Genomic DNA, 19,311 nt, shown 5'->3' on the forward strand with positions numbered 1-19,311 from the left:
TCTTTCTATTTAGCCTGAGAGCAAAATGGCTAAAGCTCCCTGGAGAAAAAGGCAACAATACCTGGCAAACATAAGGCATCTCTCCAGGCTTATGAGTATCCTTCATATGCTGGAGAAACAGTGGCTCACTCTCAAACGCCCACTCACAGATCTTGCACTTGGCTGTAAGAAGAAAAATAATCAATAAATCCACCTGAAAATAAGACCAAAGTCCTGCTGACTCATAAATCTTCATTTTCAATAGTCAGTAAATTATGAAGAAGTCTCTTCTAGTCTTTCTTTAAAATGGTTCTGTCTCAATATTTGTGCTGCTGATTAAAACTATCCTTCTGTCTCTAGCTCAGACTTCTTTACCAAAGTTCCATTCTAGATTTTGAACTCTCTACGAAACATAATATTCTACCATCTACTCTAACTTAATTCAGCATCCTCCTGCTTCCCATCATTTCCCTTCTCACATCCCACCTCCTCCTGAGCTCAAAACTTAGGCATTATCTGACTCCAAACCCATGTTCTGTCACCATTATTTCAAAATGCATCAAGGAATTGTCACTTCTGCATTCTCACAGGCAGAAACTTGGTAGAAGCCCATATGATTTCCTACTGCTAATCAGCTGGCTTCTAATACCTCCTATCTCTCCAATAAATACAGTATCTATGCTTTATATACCATTGCCAAATGAATTCTTTTAAAATACTACAATACTTCATCCCTCTGCTCAAGGATAGACAATGATTATCTCCTATGAATAATTCAACATTTATTGAACGTTTACTAAATGAAGACAAATAAGGATTTGTCCTCAAAAGACTGACGATATGAACAGAACTTCTTGCCTTCTTATGAGTTATTGTGTTATTTCAGTGTTAACTAATTTGAGATAATTAAACTTTAAAATTAGCCATTTTATCAAGCTTTTATAAGGCTGCAGTTCTAAATTTTTGGCAAAAGTTTTAATTGCTACATATTTTGAATTATACAGGCAAAATATAGTTATTTGCATTTTTCTTACCATTACTGAAATTATTTTCAAGTTTTTGCAAACATGAAAATTGTAAATTTGAAGCTCTAAGCGCTTATTTATTGGACAATGTCCAACCCCTGCCCCGCACCCCCAAATGAGTGAAGCTGAAATAAACAACAAAAACCAGGGATCTGAATCTGGGGTCCAGGGAAGAGGTCTCAGGGAACCCAGGTATCCCCTGAAATTATCTGCAAAAGAGTAAAATGTGTATTTTTCTGGGAAGTTTTGTGTTTATTCTCAAAGGTGTCTGCAACCCATTTAGGACCACTTCCTAGAGGTACATTAGGTACAAGAACAAGATAAAGAAATAAAAAATTCTGCCTAGAATGAGGAAAAGCTGATATATGAGCTGAACCTTGAAAGTAGAGTGGTTTGCCAGACAGGAGACAAGAGAAGAACATGAGCAAAGGGATAGTATTGCATGGCATGTTTAGGAAACAGTAACTAGTGGCATGACAATATTTTCTCCTGTTTTCTTCCCCCTTACCTCTCAATTCAATCTGTTCATCTTTTTTTCTTTTCTAGAACACTTTTAAGCATTGGTGTTTCCCAACCTTCTGTCCAGGCTTTTCTTATTCTCTCTGTTTTCCCTGGGCGATCTCATTTACCCTCAAAGGCTCTTCCTACAACCTATACATCCGCTCTATTCTTATAGGTGTCACACATCAATTAAAACAACATTAAGGAATTTTTAATGCATAAGCACCATGCTAAGATTTATATGTATTATCTCATACAAAGAAAATCAGTGAGAAAGGAACCAAAGGCATCAGTGGATTTAAGAGATCTCTAAGTAACCTTTCACACCTATTAGAGTTGATGTCAAAAAAGATTTAAGAGGAAGAACTAACTGATTTTACAAAGTGGCTATCCTAACACTGTCCCTCCCAGCACTATCACTCTCATCTCCCTAACACCTACCACAGTCTCCTGCTTTGAGAAAACAGGCATGAACTATTACAGCTTCTGCTTCCTGTTTTCCAAATTTGGAAGGACAGATTCCTTATGCCTTTCTAAGGCTCATCTGATCTCAGCATTCCACGTATCCCATGACTTTATCAAGCAAGTAGTTCTCCCTTTCTTCAGTCTTTTTCCACATAGGACCCTCCTGACACCTGAACACGATTAATCACCCTGAAGCATCCTTCCCTCAACCCTACCTCTTCCTTAGTCTATTGTCCTTAAACAAGTGTGAAGAAAAACATAATGCTATTAAAAATCATACTGTTACCGTAATTAAATATAATAATCCATTGATGTTTTAGAGACAATTCAGGAAACTTGAAAATGAAGATACATAATATTAAACATTTATGATGAATTCTGTTATGTCTTGACAAACATACTATGGCTATGTATTTTAAAATGTCTTTACTTTTCAGAGATACATAATTAAGTATTTAGGAGTGAAATATCATTATGTCTATAATTTAGTTTAAAAACACTTCAGAAAATAAAAGGAAAAGAAATTTTCAAAACTAAAAAGAAAACAATTGGTCTCAAAATATTAACACAAAAAAATAAGCTACTTTCATGAAGGATCTGCCATGGATGCAAAAAAAAGGGAGTTATTAAAAAAAATAGGGGAATTATAAAAGAATCCAAGAATAAGACTGATATATACTGAAGTACAGAAACGGTATTTACCTGTTTGGATCAACAATTTCTCAGGTTTTTCATCAGTGTAAATTTTAAGTCATAAGATACTCAAAAATTAACAGTCAAGGATAAAAGAGTGGTAAGCCAAGAGAAAAAGATTGATGAGGTGCTGCACTGTTTCGCATTAGGAAAAACTTATCTTTTTATGTACAGTACATATATAAGTGGAATAACAAAAACACACCCCACCAGATTCTGTATAAAAGTAGATGTTTTCACTCGGGATTCAGATGAGTTATTTGGGCTTCCCATGACTGACGGTGAAGAATTTTGGGTCCTAAGACCAAGTTGGCTACTCTGCCACTACACTGTAGTGTTATGATGTTTGATTCCAGTATCTACTCTACTCACAAATGATTAGCCCAAAGTTCCACGGTCTAATACGGTAACCACCAGTAGTAACACGTGGCTAGTGAAGACATGAAATGTGGTGAGCCCAAACTGAGATTTGCTGTGGTATAATAATACACACCAGATTTAAAAACAAAAGAAAAGGAAAAAAAAAAAAGAATGGTAAATATTTCATTAATTTTAAAATTCTGATTACATGCTGAGATGATTTTATTTTGGCTATTTTGAGTTAAATAAAAGACACTATTAAAATTAATTTCACCTTTAAAAAATTTTTATTTCAAATTACTAAAAATTTAAAATTACGTATGTAACTCATTACATTTCTGTGGACCAGCACTAGTCTGAGCCACTCATGGCAATCCCATTTTGCTTGACAATATGACCAAGGCTAAGGAGATATAAAGGGAAAACAATTGTCTTGTAAGAAACAGACTTAGAAAAGACACAGGAAGATATGGTCTCTTCTTCATCTGCACAATTTTACATCCAACTATATTCCTGAGACTAACACAGCCATCCTGCTATAAGCCAGAGACAAGAGAACTGTTGAAAAGTAGAAGACTCACATTCTGGGCTTGAAGCTTACTCCACCTTGAATTTTTTCAGTTAAATCATATAATAATAGATGTCCTTAACATTTAACCCATCTTTAGTCAAGATTTTTAATTTGCAGCAAAAATTTCTGTCTTTATGTGTTTCCTCATGCTGTTTCCCATCACGTAAAATTTTTTCTTACTACTTTCCATCCATCTAAATCCTTCTTGTATTTAAAGACCCTAAAAGTTTACACTTTACTTTCTGTGAAATCCACAAGGATCTTTTCCCTTCTCTGAACTATTTCACCTATCACTGGTATCATACACAATGCATATGTTTACAGAAAATATATTGTCTTGTTCTCACATTTTCCTATAGTTAAATATTTTTGTCTCTTCAACACAACTAGAAATCCCTTAAAGGACAAAGGAAATATTCTAGAAGACTGGACTCAAATCCTCACAATTTCACCTTATTAGAAGTGTACGCTCTTAAGCAAATGACTAAATGTTTCTGGGCTTGTATTCAGCCTGTATTTCTCATCTGTAAGATGTACAGTGTAGCTAACACTCCAACTCATCTTATATTTCATGAAAGCACTGTCTTAATGGTAAAATACTCTATAACATTATCTATTATCCTTCATAAAACCTAAGAGGGTACTAACTAAAATGGAGACCCAAATACAGATGCCTGCTTCTTCTATAAAAGGATCTAGGTAATAAACTCTTTACATATACCTCTCTACAGTGGTCCTGAACCAAAGCCCCTTAATTTAGAATCAAGCACTGAACTCGACTCATGCTTGAACAGAATAGAAGTCAGGCTTGTTAGATAATAGGGTAAGTGAAGTAAGAAACTGACTACGAATATGCAAAGAACTTCCTCAACACTGTTACCCACATATAAATAAACATAATGGGCTCCCCCCAGTGCCATTCACTGAATGAAAAGTGAAGTATACCCCTAGAGTTTAAGAATTTCCAAACTTACTAGTTGATTCATAGGGACTATGAACATTTTCCAAGTGGCACTGGAGCTGGAAGGGAGTGGAAAACTGACGATAACAGTGCTGGCAGATAGTATGACCATCCACCTCACCGTTCTGCTGATCAAGTTCTACGTGATGTTTCATATGGTTCATAAATCTGTAGCACGGCACAAAGGAAAAGTACAGACAACATAAAAAATCAGAAGCCTTGGAGAAATGTACCAGCGGAATCACAGAACAGACATTACACGTTTCCCCCTCCACCCTCCCACCCAACTTCCTCTTTTTGGGACATCTTCTGAGCCCAGAAATTAAGAGTTCTCGAAACTTTTCTGGGGAAGGAGATGCACTAGTCTCACTCTACCCAAAGTTATCTTTTATTTATTACCACAATATCTCCTTCTATAGTACTAGTTATTGATTTAATGATAATCCTTAGCAAGAAAGGATAATAATTAGGGCCATTCTCCAAACAGAAAGACTTAAAGATGTAAGAAGCTTTTAGACTTCACTTGTCCAAGGTGAGCTCCAAGGCTCTTCAACACTCACCGAATGTTGTTTTTTAGCCTTTTGGTACAATGTGGGCATCGGAAAGATGTGGCGACCTTAGGAAAGTTTGTGAGCTGGGCTACTTTGCCACCATCCCGTCCATAGTAGAAGTCATCTACTAGCATAATGAGCTTGGTCTGGACGGCATCACCCACATTCTCATTTGGCTCTGGTACTTTGGTAGGTGGTGACAGAGCAGGAATAGGTGTAGAAGAGGGAGTGGAAGCAACAGGAGTTGTTTTCTCAGGGGATGGGGGCTTTGCTGCTGATGGGACACTGGGTTCTGAATCCAGAGACTTTCCTTTCTTCTGGTATTCAACCATTTCTGGGCAACAGTACTATAAAGAAAGAAGACATCTGTTCATCCTGGTTCTCCTGGGGGCTGAGATGTGCTAACTCCTCAACTTCACTAACATTCCTCGGTAAGTGTTTGGTTCTAGGTATTCTCATCCAGCTTTCACCCTGCAGTTTTCTAAAATGCTTCCAGGTTTCACTCTTTTTCGTGTGTGTGTGTGTGTGTGTGTATTTACAGCTATATGCCACTCCAAACACCATACTTTGTACTTCTTCCTGTCTTAGATCCTTTAACCACTCACTAGCATAACCTGGCTCTGAGCTCCCTGGTAGGAAGAAGTCCCAACCTTTGCATCTGGACTAATACCAAAAAATGAAAAGACTAGAATTAGAAATTGGTTAATAGCTCCTGATTCATCCAATGACACAATAAATAGAAAATGGACTGAGGCCAACTTGGCCTGTCCTCCTGTGCAGTTCAAAATCTAGGAACTAAGGAATTAAGGTCACATATGTTCTGATCTATTTGAGGGTCTTTAAATATATTCTTTCACATTTCTGAGTTCATTCTAAAACAGGCCAAAAGAGAGTAACCCTCTAAAAAGCTTTCAAGTCATTTCAGAGCCCTTGCTTCACAAGCTCCCAACACTACACTACAGGAGGTATACAGTGAGTGGTAGCCATTTAAGCTGAATCTCCATCACAGGTGATCACTTACACACATGTGACCTCTCAAAGCTTCAGTAACACGGAATTGAGCATTACACCGTGGACATATCTTCCGTCCACCATCCTGGAGGTCAAACACTGGGATGGAAGAGGTCACTGGAAGTGAGAACATCAATAAGATTAGTAAGATGATACTGGAAAAAGACTACTGGCCTTTTGGAAAAAGGTTAAACACTTCCTGAGGGGTATATTAAGGTTGGTAAGCAAGCATGAGAAACTGCTATGAGGCACATTCCTTCTACCACTCTTCTAACTGTAGGCCAGGGGTCAGCAAATCACAGCTAGTAGACCAAATCCAGCCAGCTGCTAGTTTCTGTTTGGCTCATGAACTAAGAACGGCTTTTACATTTTTTGTTGTGGTGGTGGTTATATTAGATTTTTCTTTAATTGTGGTAACAGATACTTAACATAAAGTTTCCTCTTAACCATTTTTAAGTGTTCAGTTAAGAACATTCACATTTTTGTGCAAGCAAACTCTTTTCATCTTGCAAAACTTGAAACTCTACACCCATTAAATAATTCCCCATTGTCCCCTCCTCCTAGACCCTAGCAATCGCCATTCTCTCTTGTCTCTAGGTACCTCGTATAAGTGGATTCGTGGAGTATTTGTCCTCTTGTATCTGGCTTATTTCATTTAGCATAATGTCCTCAAGGTTAATCAGTGTTGTAGCATGTGTCAGAATTTCTTTCCTTTTTAAGGCTGAACAATATACCATGGTATGTATATACCATATTTTGTTTATCCATTCATCAGCTGATTGACATCTGGGATGCTTCCACCTTTAGGTTATTGTGAAATGTTGCTGTGAATATAGGGGTACAAATACCTGTTTGGGTCCCTGTTTTCAATTCTTCTGGGTATATATCCAAAGTGGAATGCTGGAACATATGGTAATCTCATGTCTCATTTTTTGAGGGACCATCACCCCATTTTACATTCCCACCAGCAACGTATGAGGGTTCCAATTTCTCTGCATCCTCACCAACACTTATTTTTTTCTGTTTTTTGGATAAGAGCTATCCTAATGGGTGTGAAGCGGTATCTTATTGTAATTTTGATGTGCATTTCCGTAATGATTAGTGAGTGATGTTTAGCATCTTTTTGGGTGTTTAATGGCCATCTGTGTATCTTGAGAAATCTCTATTCAGCTCCTTGGCCCATTTTTTAATTGGATTGTTTGTTCTTTTGTTGTTGGTTGAGCTGTAGAAGTTCTTTATATATTCTGGATATTAAGCCCTTATCAGATATATAACTTAAAGATATTTTCTCCCATTTAGTGGGTTGCCTTTTCACTTTCCCTAACGCTAACCCTTTGATGCCCTAAAGTTTTAAATTTTGATGTAGTCCCATTTATTTATTTTTTCTTTTGTTGCTTATGCTTTTGGTATCATATGCAAGAAAGCACTGCCAAACCCAGTGTCATAAAGCTTTTCCCCTATGCTTTCTTCTAAGAGTTTTATGGTTTTAGTTCTTTTGCTTAGGTCTTTAACTCATTGAGTTAGTTTTTGTAATATGGTGTATGGTAAATGGTCCAACTTCATTTTTTTTGCGTGGGGATATCCAGTTTTCTCAACACCATTTATTAAAGGTTTTCACATTTTTAAAGGGTTGAAATAAAAGCAAAAGAAATTATCTTCTGACACATGAAAATTAAATTCAAAATTCAGAATCCATAAATAGTTTTAGTGGAGGAGAGTCAAGCTCAATTATTTACATATTGTCTGTGGCTGCTTTTGTACCACAATGGCAGAGTTAAGTAGCTGTGACAGAGACTATATTGTACATAAAACCTAAAATATTTACTATCTGGTCCTTTACAGAAAATTTCTGTCAAGCCCTACTCCAGACCATTGAAAATCCTTATGCTCATATCCTTCTACATCTGAAAATCTCTCTACCAAATATCAACTTTAAAATCTTGTTCAGGGACTTCCCTGGTGGCGCAGTGGTTAAGAATCTGCCTGCCAATGCAGGGGACACGGGTTTGATCCCTGGTCTGGGAATATCCCACATGCCGCAGAGCAACTAAGCCTGTGCGCCACAACTACTGAGCCTGAGCTCTAGAGCCCGCAAGCCACAACTACCGAAGCCCATGAGCCTAGAGCCTGTGCTCCGCAACAAGAGAAACCACTGCAATGAGAAGCCTGTGCACCGCAATGAAGAGTAGCCCCCACTTGCCGCAGCTAGTGAAAGCCCGCATGCAGCAATGAAGACCCAATGTGGCCAAAAATAAATAAATTAAATTAATTAAAAACTAAATAAATAAAAATAAAATCTTGTTCAGAAATCCACCTCCTCCATGAACTATCTTTTGATTATCCCACTGATCAACCAATCCATTTTACTAATCTCCAAAGAACAATTAACACAAAACTCTTTCTGGCTGATTCAGTTACACTTTTCACAAGTGGCAATCCTCTTTACTACACTAAAGTTTCTGTGAGAACAGACTACAGCAACTATACCGTGTTTTATTTCTCTATTTCATAGTATAGAGTTCTGATACAACAAATACTTTATTAATGGTTTTGAATGACTGGCTGCCCAGAGTCTTTCTGGTTATCGTACCTTTCATTGAAGACTCAGGCCCGCTGGTTCTCTGAGAGCCATGCGCAGAGCTGTTGTTGGATACCACCATTGGCCCAGGACTCTGGCCCAGGGAAGGGATGGTGTTAAGGGTATTCACCAGTTTGGCCACTTCATTGCTATTTTCACCTGTAACCCCAGGTCGCTTCACAGTGACAAAGCTGGCAATGCTCACTGCAGGTGGAGAGGGGAAGGAGGGAGCTTTGTTGGCCAAGTGATAATCATCTGTTCTCCACACACCACCCATCCCAGCTCTGCCATCTCCTCTTCCCAAGCCTCACCTAGTTTGGGATTCTGAGTCTGGTTGGATTGGCCTGGAGGCTGAACAGCAAGGTGCCCCAATGAGGTCGGCTGTGTGGCGGTGGGAGCTGTAGAAGTGCTGGGAGTGGACTTGGTCTGCTGGGACTGGGACTGTGGGACAGTGCTTCGAATGGTGAGAGTGGCTGGGATGACGGTGGTGAAGGTGTTGGTGGTGGGCCGCACAGGCATTGTGGAGCCTGGCCTCACAGGGGTCATCTGAGAGAACACTTGTGGGACTCCAACTGTCGGCTTAACAAACTGGGTACCTGGGGCTTCAAAAGAGAGACAAAAATACCAAATCTTCGTCAGCGAGCTCACCTATAATACATTCCCCGTGTCTTTACTGGCAATACTGGAATAGGAAAAGAGTATCTCCCCAAATTGATTGGTGACTGTCAGGTTCCCAAGGGTAGCATAGATTCTAATGTCTAAGACAACAGGTATCACAAACTGATAAAACAAGTTAGCCTCAGTAATCAGCCCTGAAAATATTAAAGTGAAAGAAGAGTCCCATCAACTCCTCCCAAAACACCTTACCACACTGCCTTTTCTATTCCAAGAATACAATCATGAGTAGCTTGACCTTTGTTATTGGAAGAGAATAATAGGTACAGAGTGGGAAGCAGTATGGGTATATATAGGCCAAAGGGCAGAGCTGGTTCTGAAAAAAGTGATCTTTCTCAGAATACTAAAGGAGTCTTTCATTCTCTTATACAAACTCAAATAGAAGACAGACTATGCCATTTTACTAGGATGTCCTAAAGGTGAGTCTCCTGGCTCAACTATAGACAATTTCACTGACAAACATTTAAGAAATATCAGAACTAGATAGGATAAGCTCATGAGACTGAAGGCCAAAAACCCCTATGGGCTCTGAGAACAACAACAAAAACTTAGGAAGACAAGCTACTTTACTACAACTAAATTAAGATACTCTTTTTTGCCTGAATTGTAGTAAACTTATAGACACTAAATATAGAACTGGGGGAAAATTACAAGATTTTTAAAAATTATCTTTCAATTTGGTTTCTTAAAAAAAAAAACTAGTCATTGGCAATATTTATCCTCAAAGGATATGCCATTTGTTTAATTTATATTCCAAATCTATAAAAGTAAAGCAAAATAAGTTTATAATCCCACCATGTAAGTGAGTAGACTTATAAGGAATACAGAATTTGGGAGTTTGCATTAGTAATAGTTTTTCAGGATAACAAACTTAATAGCTGAATAAAACAGCAAAAACAGAAAAATAACTATATAAACCCTGTTTTACTGCCTTGTGAAGGGTGGTAAAAAGTTAAAAAGAAAAATAAAACCACCACGCTGGCCAAAGGTTAGAGAGTTTTTTAAAAATGGGGCTTAAATCAATATGATTTCTGTAGTTTTATATTTCCCTTAAATACACTTTTTAAATGACCTTGAGTATTTTGAGACAACAAAAACAAGTCTTCTGGATGCTGGTTTATTCCAAATGGGTAGACATTTTTCCTTACCTGGGACTAGTGTAATTGGTCTAACTGTTTGGCCTTGCTGTACGTTCAGCACAATCCCAACCTGATTCATTGCATTTTGTACAGGCCGGACATTTCTTACAGGAAATCCCTGCATTAAAAAGCAAAATGATCTTTAACATGGAGATCAGCTAACACTAGCAGAGACTGCATTAAGACCTATATCCAAAAAAATGCCCACACCCTTACCTAATGATTCTCTCTCTAGAACGAGAGCTTTTAAATGACTGAGATGGAGAAATTTTGGACTTCTGGCAAACTTTTGAGTGGCAAATATTAAAACTGGAGAATGAGCTTTGGTACATATGAACAAAAATGAAAACCTACTTCTTGTCTTAAGAGAACCTCAGCTTAAAAAAACTCATCCACAGGGGCTTCCCTGGTAGCGCAGTGGTTGAGAGTCCACCTGCCAATGCAGGGGACACGGGTTCGTGCCCCGGTCTGGGAAGATCCCACATGCCGCGGAGCGGCTGGGCCCGTGAGCCATGGCCAATGAGCCTGTGCGTCCGGAGCCTGTGCTCCCCAACGGGAGAGGCCACAACAGTGAGAGGCCCGGGTACCGCCAAAAAAAGAAAAAAGACTCATCCACAAACTGGCCCCTCAATTGCTAAAGGCATAGAATGCAAAAAAATGACACTAACAGTATTCACTGGAGTGATTCAACATACAAACAATTGTAAGAAACTGTTTCCAAAGTCCACTTCAAAGGCCATACACCTCTGGGAAATTTGTTAGACAAGGCAGAAAAAAGCATTTGCCTTTACATTCCATACCAGCATTAGGCTTTCAACTCCAATTCACATTTATATCAAATAAGTCATCTTCATTCTCTTCCAAAGATGTCCTGGCACTTCACCAATCTTGCATGTATATTTCCGTAAGTCAACTAACTCACCCCATTTTAAGAAAAACAGCCCAAGCAAAGGGTGAGAACCCTTAATGACCAAGTGTTAAGGCTTCCTAATGCAAGCTTCCCACTCTTTCCTGCCTAGACCTCAATCAAATTACTTAATAGCCCTCCAGGGGTATAAAGAGGAGATTACCCAGCTGTACACTACGTTGGGCTTTCTACTAAAGTCAGCATCAAATTAAAAACTAGCAAATGAGAAAGCCAAATCAAAAGACAGGACTTAGGGCTTAGAACCATTTCTAATGATGCTGAAGACTCTTAAGTCAGAGCCTTCAAAGGTTCCCATAGTCTTTCTCTCCTCTACCATGTCTGAATTCAGTAGAATTCAGAGTCCTACTTACCTGTGTAGTGATGAATATTGGTTGTGAGGCCACAGGGGAACTAGTCACGTGATTGGCATTCTGCATGACCTGGACAGGCCTCAACACTGGTTGAGTAACCATTGTACCCAAACCCGGGGTTGGATTCTGGGTTAGGATGAGCGGCTGTCCACCTTGTTGGACCAAAGAATTGCCAGCTAAAGGGAAGAGGAAAAAAAAAAAAAAAAACAATGTAAGAGAAAACAAACCCACCATTATAAGCAACACAATGGTCTTAGATAAGAAATGGTGTCCCCATATATCAAGATATCCAAGACTGTCACTCACCTCAGGTTTAATGTCACCAAACTCACCAAATAATTAAGCTTCACCCAAAGCTACAACTAACAGAAAAATACACAGGAAGGGAAAGTTCACTAAAATCTCCCCCATATATCTTAACTAGGGATGTCTTAACACACACAGTAAGACTTCTACATGGCTATCACTTTGACTCTGATGATTTAAGTGACCATAAATAATCTCCCCATACCAAATCAGCAAAACAAAGTAACATATAAGTTCCTTCTCCACATTTTAACTAGGTAAAAACCTATTTTATCAGAATGTAATTTGTTGTTAGCTAATCCACCTTATCTTTTAAAAAGAGGAATATTCATCTACAAACATTAATTCAGCAAGTACACAGAATCTAAAAATTGGGATCTCTTCCTAGCACGTCAAATCTCAGAAATGCAACAGATTCTCTAAACATCCATTGTCTTTTATAGGTATGGGAACACAGAGACTGACAAGCTACCTTCTTTATGTCATCAGAACTGATAAAAAAAAGACCTGGCCAAAACTAATCAACACCAAGTAAAACTGTTATGACTTAAGAAGATTCATTCATTAATAAATAGTAACAAATACCATAAATATTAAAAAATTGGCTACTTTTTTTGAAATATTTTAAATTCTTTTTCATGTGTGTTAAAAGTAATTTTCTAGTTTTTAAGTCCTGTATTTGCTACAATTGGCTAAAAAATCATTTATACTAAGTTTCCTGATTTACAAAGAATACTCCAAAACAGAAATTCTATTTCAGAGAGCCAAAACATTGGGTTTGCCAAAAAGCATGTTCTTTTTTTCTGTAAGATGGCTCTAGTAGCACTCAGTTGTCTTTAACTTCATTCAAAACAATTTTGTTAGATTGTATTGTGACCGCTGTCATAGCGTGCATTTAAAAAAAACTTATCAAGATTGTTGACTTTTTGTGTAGCCATTTTAATACTGAAGATGGAAGAAAAAAATTTACATTTCTGGCAATATTATGCTTTATTATTTCAAGAAAGGTAAAAACGCTGATATGCAAAAAAAGATCTGTGCAGTGTATGGAGGTGTCGTGACTGATCAAACGTGTCAAAAGTGGTTCGCGAAGTTTCATGCTGGAGATTTCTCGCTGGACAATGCTCCATGGCTGGGTAGCCCAGTTGAAGTTGATGGCGATCAAATCCAGACATTAGCTGAGAACAATCACTGTTATACCATGCAGGAGATAGCCGACATACTCAAAATATCTAAATCAAGCATTGAAAATCACTTGCACCAGCTTGGTTATGTTAATCGCTTTGATGTTTGGGTTCCACATAAGTTAGGCGAAAAAAACATTCTTGACCTTATTTCTGCATGCGATTCTCTACTTAAATGCAACAAAAATATTCCGTTTTTAAAACGGAAAAATTGTGATGGGCGATGAAAAGTCGATATTGTACAATAATGTGGAACAGAAGAGATCGTGGGGCAAGCAAAATGAACCAGCACCAACCACAGCAAAGGCCGGTCTTCATCCCAAGAAGGTGATGTTGTGTATATGGTGGGATTGGAAGGGAGTCTTCTGTTATGAGCTCCTTCTGGAAATCCAAACGATTAATTCCAACAAGTACTGCTCCCAATTAGACCAAATGAAAGCAGCACTTGACAAAAAGTGTCCGGAATTAGTCAACAGAAAATGCATAATCTTCCATCAGGATAACACAAGACGGCATGTTTCTTTGATGACCAGGCAAAAACTGTTACAGCTTGGCTGGGGAGTTGTGATTCATCCACTGTATTCACCAGACATTGCACCTTCGGATTTCCATTTATTTCAGTCCTTACAAAATTCTTTTAATGGAAAAAATTTCAATTCCCTGGAAGACTGTAAAAGGCACCTGGAACAGTTCTTTGCTCAAAAAGATAAAAAGTTTTGGGAAGATGGAATTATGAAGTTGCCTGAAAAATGGCAGAAGGTAGTGGAACAAAACGGTGAATACGTTTTTCAATAAAGTTCTTGGTGAAAATGAAAAATGTGTCTTTTATTTTTATTTTAAAACCAAAGGAACTTTTTGGCCAACCCAATACCTAAATCAAAGATTCAAGCAAAATACTGCAACTTTTTACCTCAAATCACCAGAATGGATGGACTCCCTGAAGATTTAAGTTCCACTTGACACACGGTGTCACTACAGTTAGCTACAGAGCTAGACCACCAAAGTGGGTATACAGGTGGCTATTAATGGGCCAACCTTGGATTGTCCCATGTTCTCCCAGAAACTGAGAGTCCATCAGTGGACTAGACCCTCATAGTTACTGGGCCAGCAGACTACTAATTATAGATGTTGACAGATAAAAAATTCCAAATTCTAGCTATGCTAATTATACTGGCAATTTATTGACTCTCTCTATATATATACATTTTTAACTTAAATATTTTATTATGGAGATGTTCAAATACATATAAAAATAGAACACTATAATAAATCTCTATGTACCTATACCAGCTTCAATAATTATCAACTTAAGGTCAATCTTGTTTCATCTATACTTCCCATTCTCTTACCAGCTCCCATATTATGTTGATACAAGCTTCAGATCATATCATTTCATCTATAAATATTTCAGCATATATCTCTAAAAGACAAGGACTTTAAAAAAGGAAAAATCAACACCATTATCACTCTTAAAAAATATTTTAATAATTCTGTAACTATAGTGGATAATACTGTATAAGTTTGCTGAGAACAGAACTTAAATGTTCTCACTATCCCCTATCCCTACCCCCAAAAGAGGATAAATATGTGAGGTGATGCATGTGTTAATTAACTAGATAGTGGGAATCCTTGCACAATGCATACATATACCAAATCACCACAATGTCACATTAAATATCTTACAATTTTGTCAATTATACCTCAATAAAGTTAAATATATACAACAATTCTTGGGAGCTTCCTTGGCAAGTCCAGTGGTTAGGACTTTGCACTTTCACTGCAGGGGGCACGGGTTCCATCCCTGGTGGGGGAACTAAGATCCCACACGCTGCACTGTGTGGCAATAAATGAATGAATGAATGAATGAACAATTCTTTAATATCAAATACCCAGTTAGAATTCAAATTGACAATTACATTTTTTTGTTTGAATTATGTAACAAAAGGGTTCATGAAGTATAACTGATGACATACCTCTTCAATCTCTTTTAATCTATAGGTTCCCCATCCATCTCTTTTTTACTCCTTTGCAATTTACCGTTGAAAATATTGACTAAGCAAAAACATGTATTTTCTATTCACTATTTTAACTACTAGGGTAAAAGAAAAATAAATTATGTTATTTATCTAAGCCTAAGAATTCTTAAGATAATCACTGACTCAACATCTCAACTAAATACAGGAAGGGAAGGATGGAAAATTTTTTGCATTTATGTGACATCAACCAGCATTAGCAAGTCTCAAAAGAAAGGCCTTGTTCCCATGAAATCTACACATACTCTACTACTCTAAAGAATGTTAACACAAGCATTTTCTGCAAATATTCTCTCTGACATCAGGGTCATGTTTGAATTTTGGTGGATTGTTAGGACCTTTCTAAAAATAAAGTACAAACAAAAAAGTAGGTTTCTGGCTTCCCTGGTGGCACAGTGGTTGAGAATCTGCCTGCCAATGCAGGGGACACGGGTTCGAGCCCTGGTCTGGGAAGATCCCACATGCCGCAGAGCAACTGGGCCCGTGCGCCACAACTACTGAGCCTGCGCGTCTGGAGCTTGTGCTCCGCAACAAGAGAGGCCGCGACAGTGAGAGGCCCGCGCACTGCGATGAAGAGTGGCTGCCGCTCGCCACAACTAGACAAAGCCCTCGCACAGATATGAAGACCCAACACAGCCAAAAAAAAAAAAAAAAAAAGTAGGTTTCTAAGTCTAGACTAGGTTTACAATTCAATTGAAAGCAAAAACCAGCATATGGCAAGTCACACTGGGTAAATTAAAGTCACACTACGTAAATATTTATTTAATGTATTCTATAAATTCATTCTAATAATTCTAATGAATTGTAATAATTCCAATTCTAAAAAATGAGTTGTTTTTAATGATTTCTGCATTCTTATTAAGTCTTTCCTGAAAGAAATTCTGACAATTCAAAGGTCTTATGAAGTTCTATTTCCAGAGAATGAAAGAGGCAGTTAGAACCCTGAGACTTAAAACAGCCTTTAAAAACGGGCTTCCCTGGTGGCGCAGCGGTTGAGAGTCCGCCTGCCGATGCAGGGGACACGGGTTCGTGTCCCGGTCCGGGAAGATCCCACATGCCGCGGAACGGCTGGGGCCGTACGGCTGGGCCCGTGAGCCACGGCCGCTGAGCCTGCGCTCCGCAACGGGAGAGGCCACAACAGTGAGAGGCCCGCCTACCGCAAAAAAAAAAAAAAAAAAAAAAAAAGCCTTTAAAAGAATTATCTGACCAATCCCCTACCTGTAAGTTTGCTCTCAAATAAACTAGGTACCACAGCCATAAACTGATTAAATAATAGGAGATTCAGCAGCTTCTCTCAAAACATGTTCTGTTTGTTTTACAAATCTGAAGCTCTTGATTTTTTTTTTCTTCATTCTTTTAAGTTCACTTACACAGCCTTAAACCCCAGAGGTAAGAGGGCTAAATGGAGTTGAAATGGGTCAAACAGGAATTGAAAATCATAATTACAGTAAAAAATTTATAACATTAAATTCATATCATTCACAGCTCAGAATTAAGCAGTGGCTCATTTCATTGCATAATGTTCCTTTCCAATGCAAACATATGATCAGTCAGAACTATAGGAATAATTTCTAAATGCTGAGTGGTGGATTCTGAAGAATAGCGAAAATAATAGTAAAAATGTTCTAAAATTTTATTCCTAACACTTTGTTAAAGAAAAAAGCCTTATTGAGATATAATTCACATACCATACATATTTTATCACCCATCTAAAGTGTACAATTTAGAGGCTTTTAGTATATTCACAAGGTTTGTGCAATCATCACCACTATTTAATTCCAGAACATTTTCATCACCTCAAAAAGAAACCTTACACCCATTAGCAGTTATTCCCCAATCCCCTCCCCACCGCCCTGGCAACCAACAATAGAACTTTCTGTCTCTACAGATATGTCTATTATGGGCATTTCATAAAAATGGGGTCATATATGTAGCCTTTTTGATATCTATCTATCTACCTATCTATCTATTTTTGGCTGCGTTGGGTCTTTGTTGCTGCGCGCGGGCTTTCTTTAGTTGCGGCGAGTGGGGGTTACTCTTCGTTGCAGTGCGCAGGTTTCTCATTGCGGTGGCTTCTCTTGTTGCGGAGCACGGGCTCTGGGTGCGCGGGCTTCAGTAGTTCTGGTACTCGGGCTCAGTAGTTGTGGTTCTTGGGCTCTAAAGCGCAGGCTCACTAGTTGTGGCGAACGGGCTTAGTTGCTCCACGGCATGTGGGATCTTCCTGGACCAGGGATCGAACCCATGTCCCCTGCATTGGCAGGCAGATTCTTAACTACTGCGTCACCAGGGAAGTCCCACATTTTGCTTATTCATTCAACATCTTAGGTTGTTTCCAATTCTAGGCTATAATGAATAACGCTGGCACTTCAAGAGTATCTGATTTTAGAAAGTCACACAATTGTGTGCTTATCGACGCATAAAAGAAGTTTTGAGCCCCCCCCCCTTTTTTTGGCAGCACTGCATGGCCTATAGGATCTTAGTTCCCCAACCAGGGATTGAACCTGGGCCCTCGGCAGTGAAAGCAGAGTCCTAACCACTGGACCACCGGGGAACTCCCAGCATGAAAGAATTTTTGGATGAACACACAAGACATATGTAACTGTGGTTACCAGTCTATATCCTTTTTTTTTTTTTTTTTTTTGCGGTGTGCGGGCCTCTCACTGTTGTGGCCTCTCCCATTGCGGAGCACAGGCTCTGGACGCGCAGGCTCAGTGGCCACGGCTCACAGGCCTAGCCGCTCCGCGGCATGTGGAATCTTCCTGGACCAGGGCATGAACTCGTGTCCCCCGCATCAGCAGGCGGACTCTCAACCACTGCGCCACCAGCGAAGCCCCTCCCCCCTTTTAAACCATGAACACGGGTTAACATTTTAATTTGAATATAGAGCTCTCTAAAGTAAATAAAATCCATTTTCATATTTCAGAAAATTTTTGTACACAGGCCACAGGAATCAAGGTCCATTCAACGAGAGTAGGTCACATTGTGTCATGAGATGCTCATCATGCGCCTTGGAATGCTGGGATCAAAGAAAAATTCAGCTAAACTGGTGGCTAATAGCACTTTGACAGCTTATTTTAAGAGAAACATAGGAAAGTAGTATAATACAGTGGGAAAGGCACAAGTTTTGCAGTCTAAATAATTCAAATCCAGTTTAGTTGCTTACTATTTGACCTTAAGTACATTATTTAGACTCTCCACGCCTTGGTTTCTGCATCTGTAAAAATGAGAAAATTTCTAGATAGAGGTTCCTCATCTTTATATATATGAGGGTCACTATAAGTTTAAAAAAATTCTAAGGATTTTCCATGTGATAAAAATTATTTTTTCAGGGACTTCCCTGGTAGTCCAGTGGTTAAGACTCTGAGCTCCCAATGCAGGGGGCCTGGGTTCAGTCCCTGGTTGGGGAACTAAGATCCCACATACTGCAACTAGGCCTGCACAATGCAACTATTGAGCCCACGTGCTCTAGAGCCTGCATGTTGCAACTAGGGAGCCCGAGCACCACAACTTCCCACATACCGCAACAAAGCCCAAACGCTGCACCGAAGAGCCCGTGAGCCGCAACAAAGACGCAGCACAGCCAAAATAAATAAATAAATAAATTTAAAAATTTTTATTTTTTCAGTATCCACTTATGTAGAGCAATCTATCATGGCAATTTGACGCTAACAAATTTTAAATGCCTGACCCAGCAATCTCACTTTATATTACAGATATGCTTACACAGATACACAGATACAATGCCTGAGAATGTTCACTGCAGCACTGTTTGTAATCACAAAAAAATGGGATTGTAGTAAATGTCCAACAATAAGGGAGGTAAATGGTTATATCCAACACTAAGAACACCAGGTGCACCTCTAATGGAAATGTAAATGGATACAACATTTCTAGATGGCCAATCCAGGAAAAATATTGATCAAAATCCTTAAAAATTGTGATAACCTTTGATCCAACAATTTGACATTTAGAAATGTATTCTCAGAACTATGGATGTGAGA

The 19,311-nt window shown here is 38.6% G+C and overlaps 1 protein-coding gene across 4 annotated transcripts in view; it reads right to left on the reverse strand.

The window, feature by feature from the left end:
- The window catches only part of POGZ (pogo transposable element derived with ZNF domain), a 49,396-nt gene that overhangs the window by 9,421 nt on the left and 20,664 nt on the right, over positions 1-19,311 (reverse strand). For 2 of the 4 annotated variants that reach the window (XM_082613162.1, XM_082613160.1), the window contains 8 exons: positions 11,788-11,963; positions 10,519-10,627; positions 9,007-9,297; positions 8,708-8,899; positions 6,128-6,234; positions 5,116-5,453; positions 4,569-4,723; positions 62-162 (listed from right to left, as the gene is read on the reverse strand). In XM_082613162.1, the coding sequence (XP_082469288.1) occupies positions 62-162; positions 4,569-4,723; positions 5,116-5,453; positions 6,128-6,234; positions 8,708-8,899; positions 9,007-9,297; positions 10,519-10,627; positions 11,788-11,963 (1,469 nt within the window). Of the gene's footprint in view, positions 1-61; positions 163-4,568; positions 4,724-5,115; positions 5,454-6,127; positions 6,235-8,707; positions 8,927-9,006; positions 9,298-10,518; positions 10,628-11,787; positions 11,964-19,311 lie in introns of all 4 variants that reach the window. The other 2 variants (XM_082613161.1, XM_082613159.1) reach the window with 1 other exon arrangement.

This window comes from Mesoplodon mirus (genome assembly GCF_964341445.2).
Source record: "Mesoplodon mirus genome assembly, chromosome: 3".
Taxonomy (NCBI): Eukaryota; Metazoa; Chordata; class Mammalia; order Artiodactyla; family Ziphiidae; genus Mesoplodon; species Mesoplodon mirus.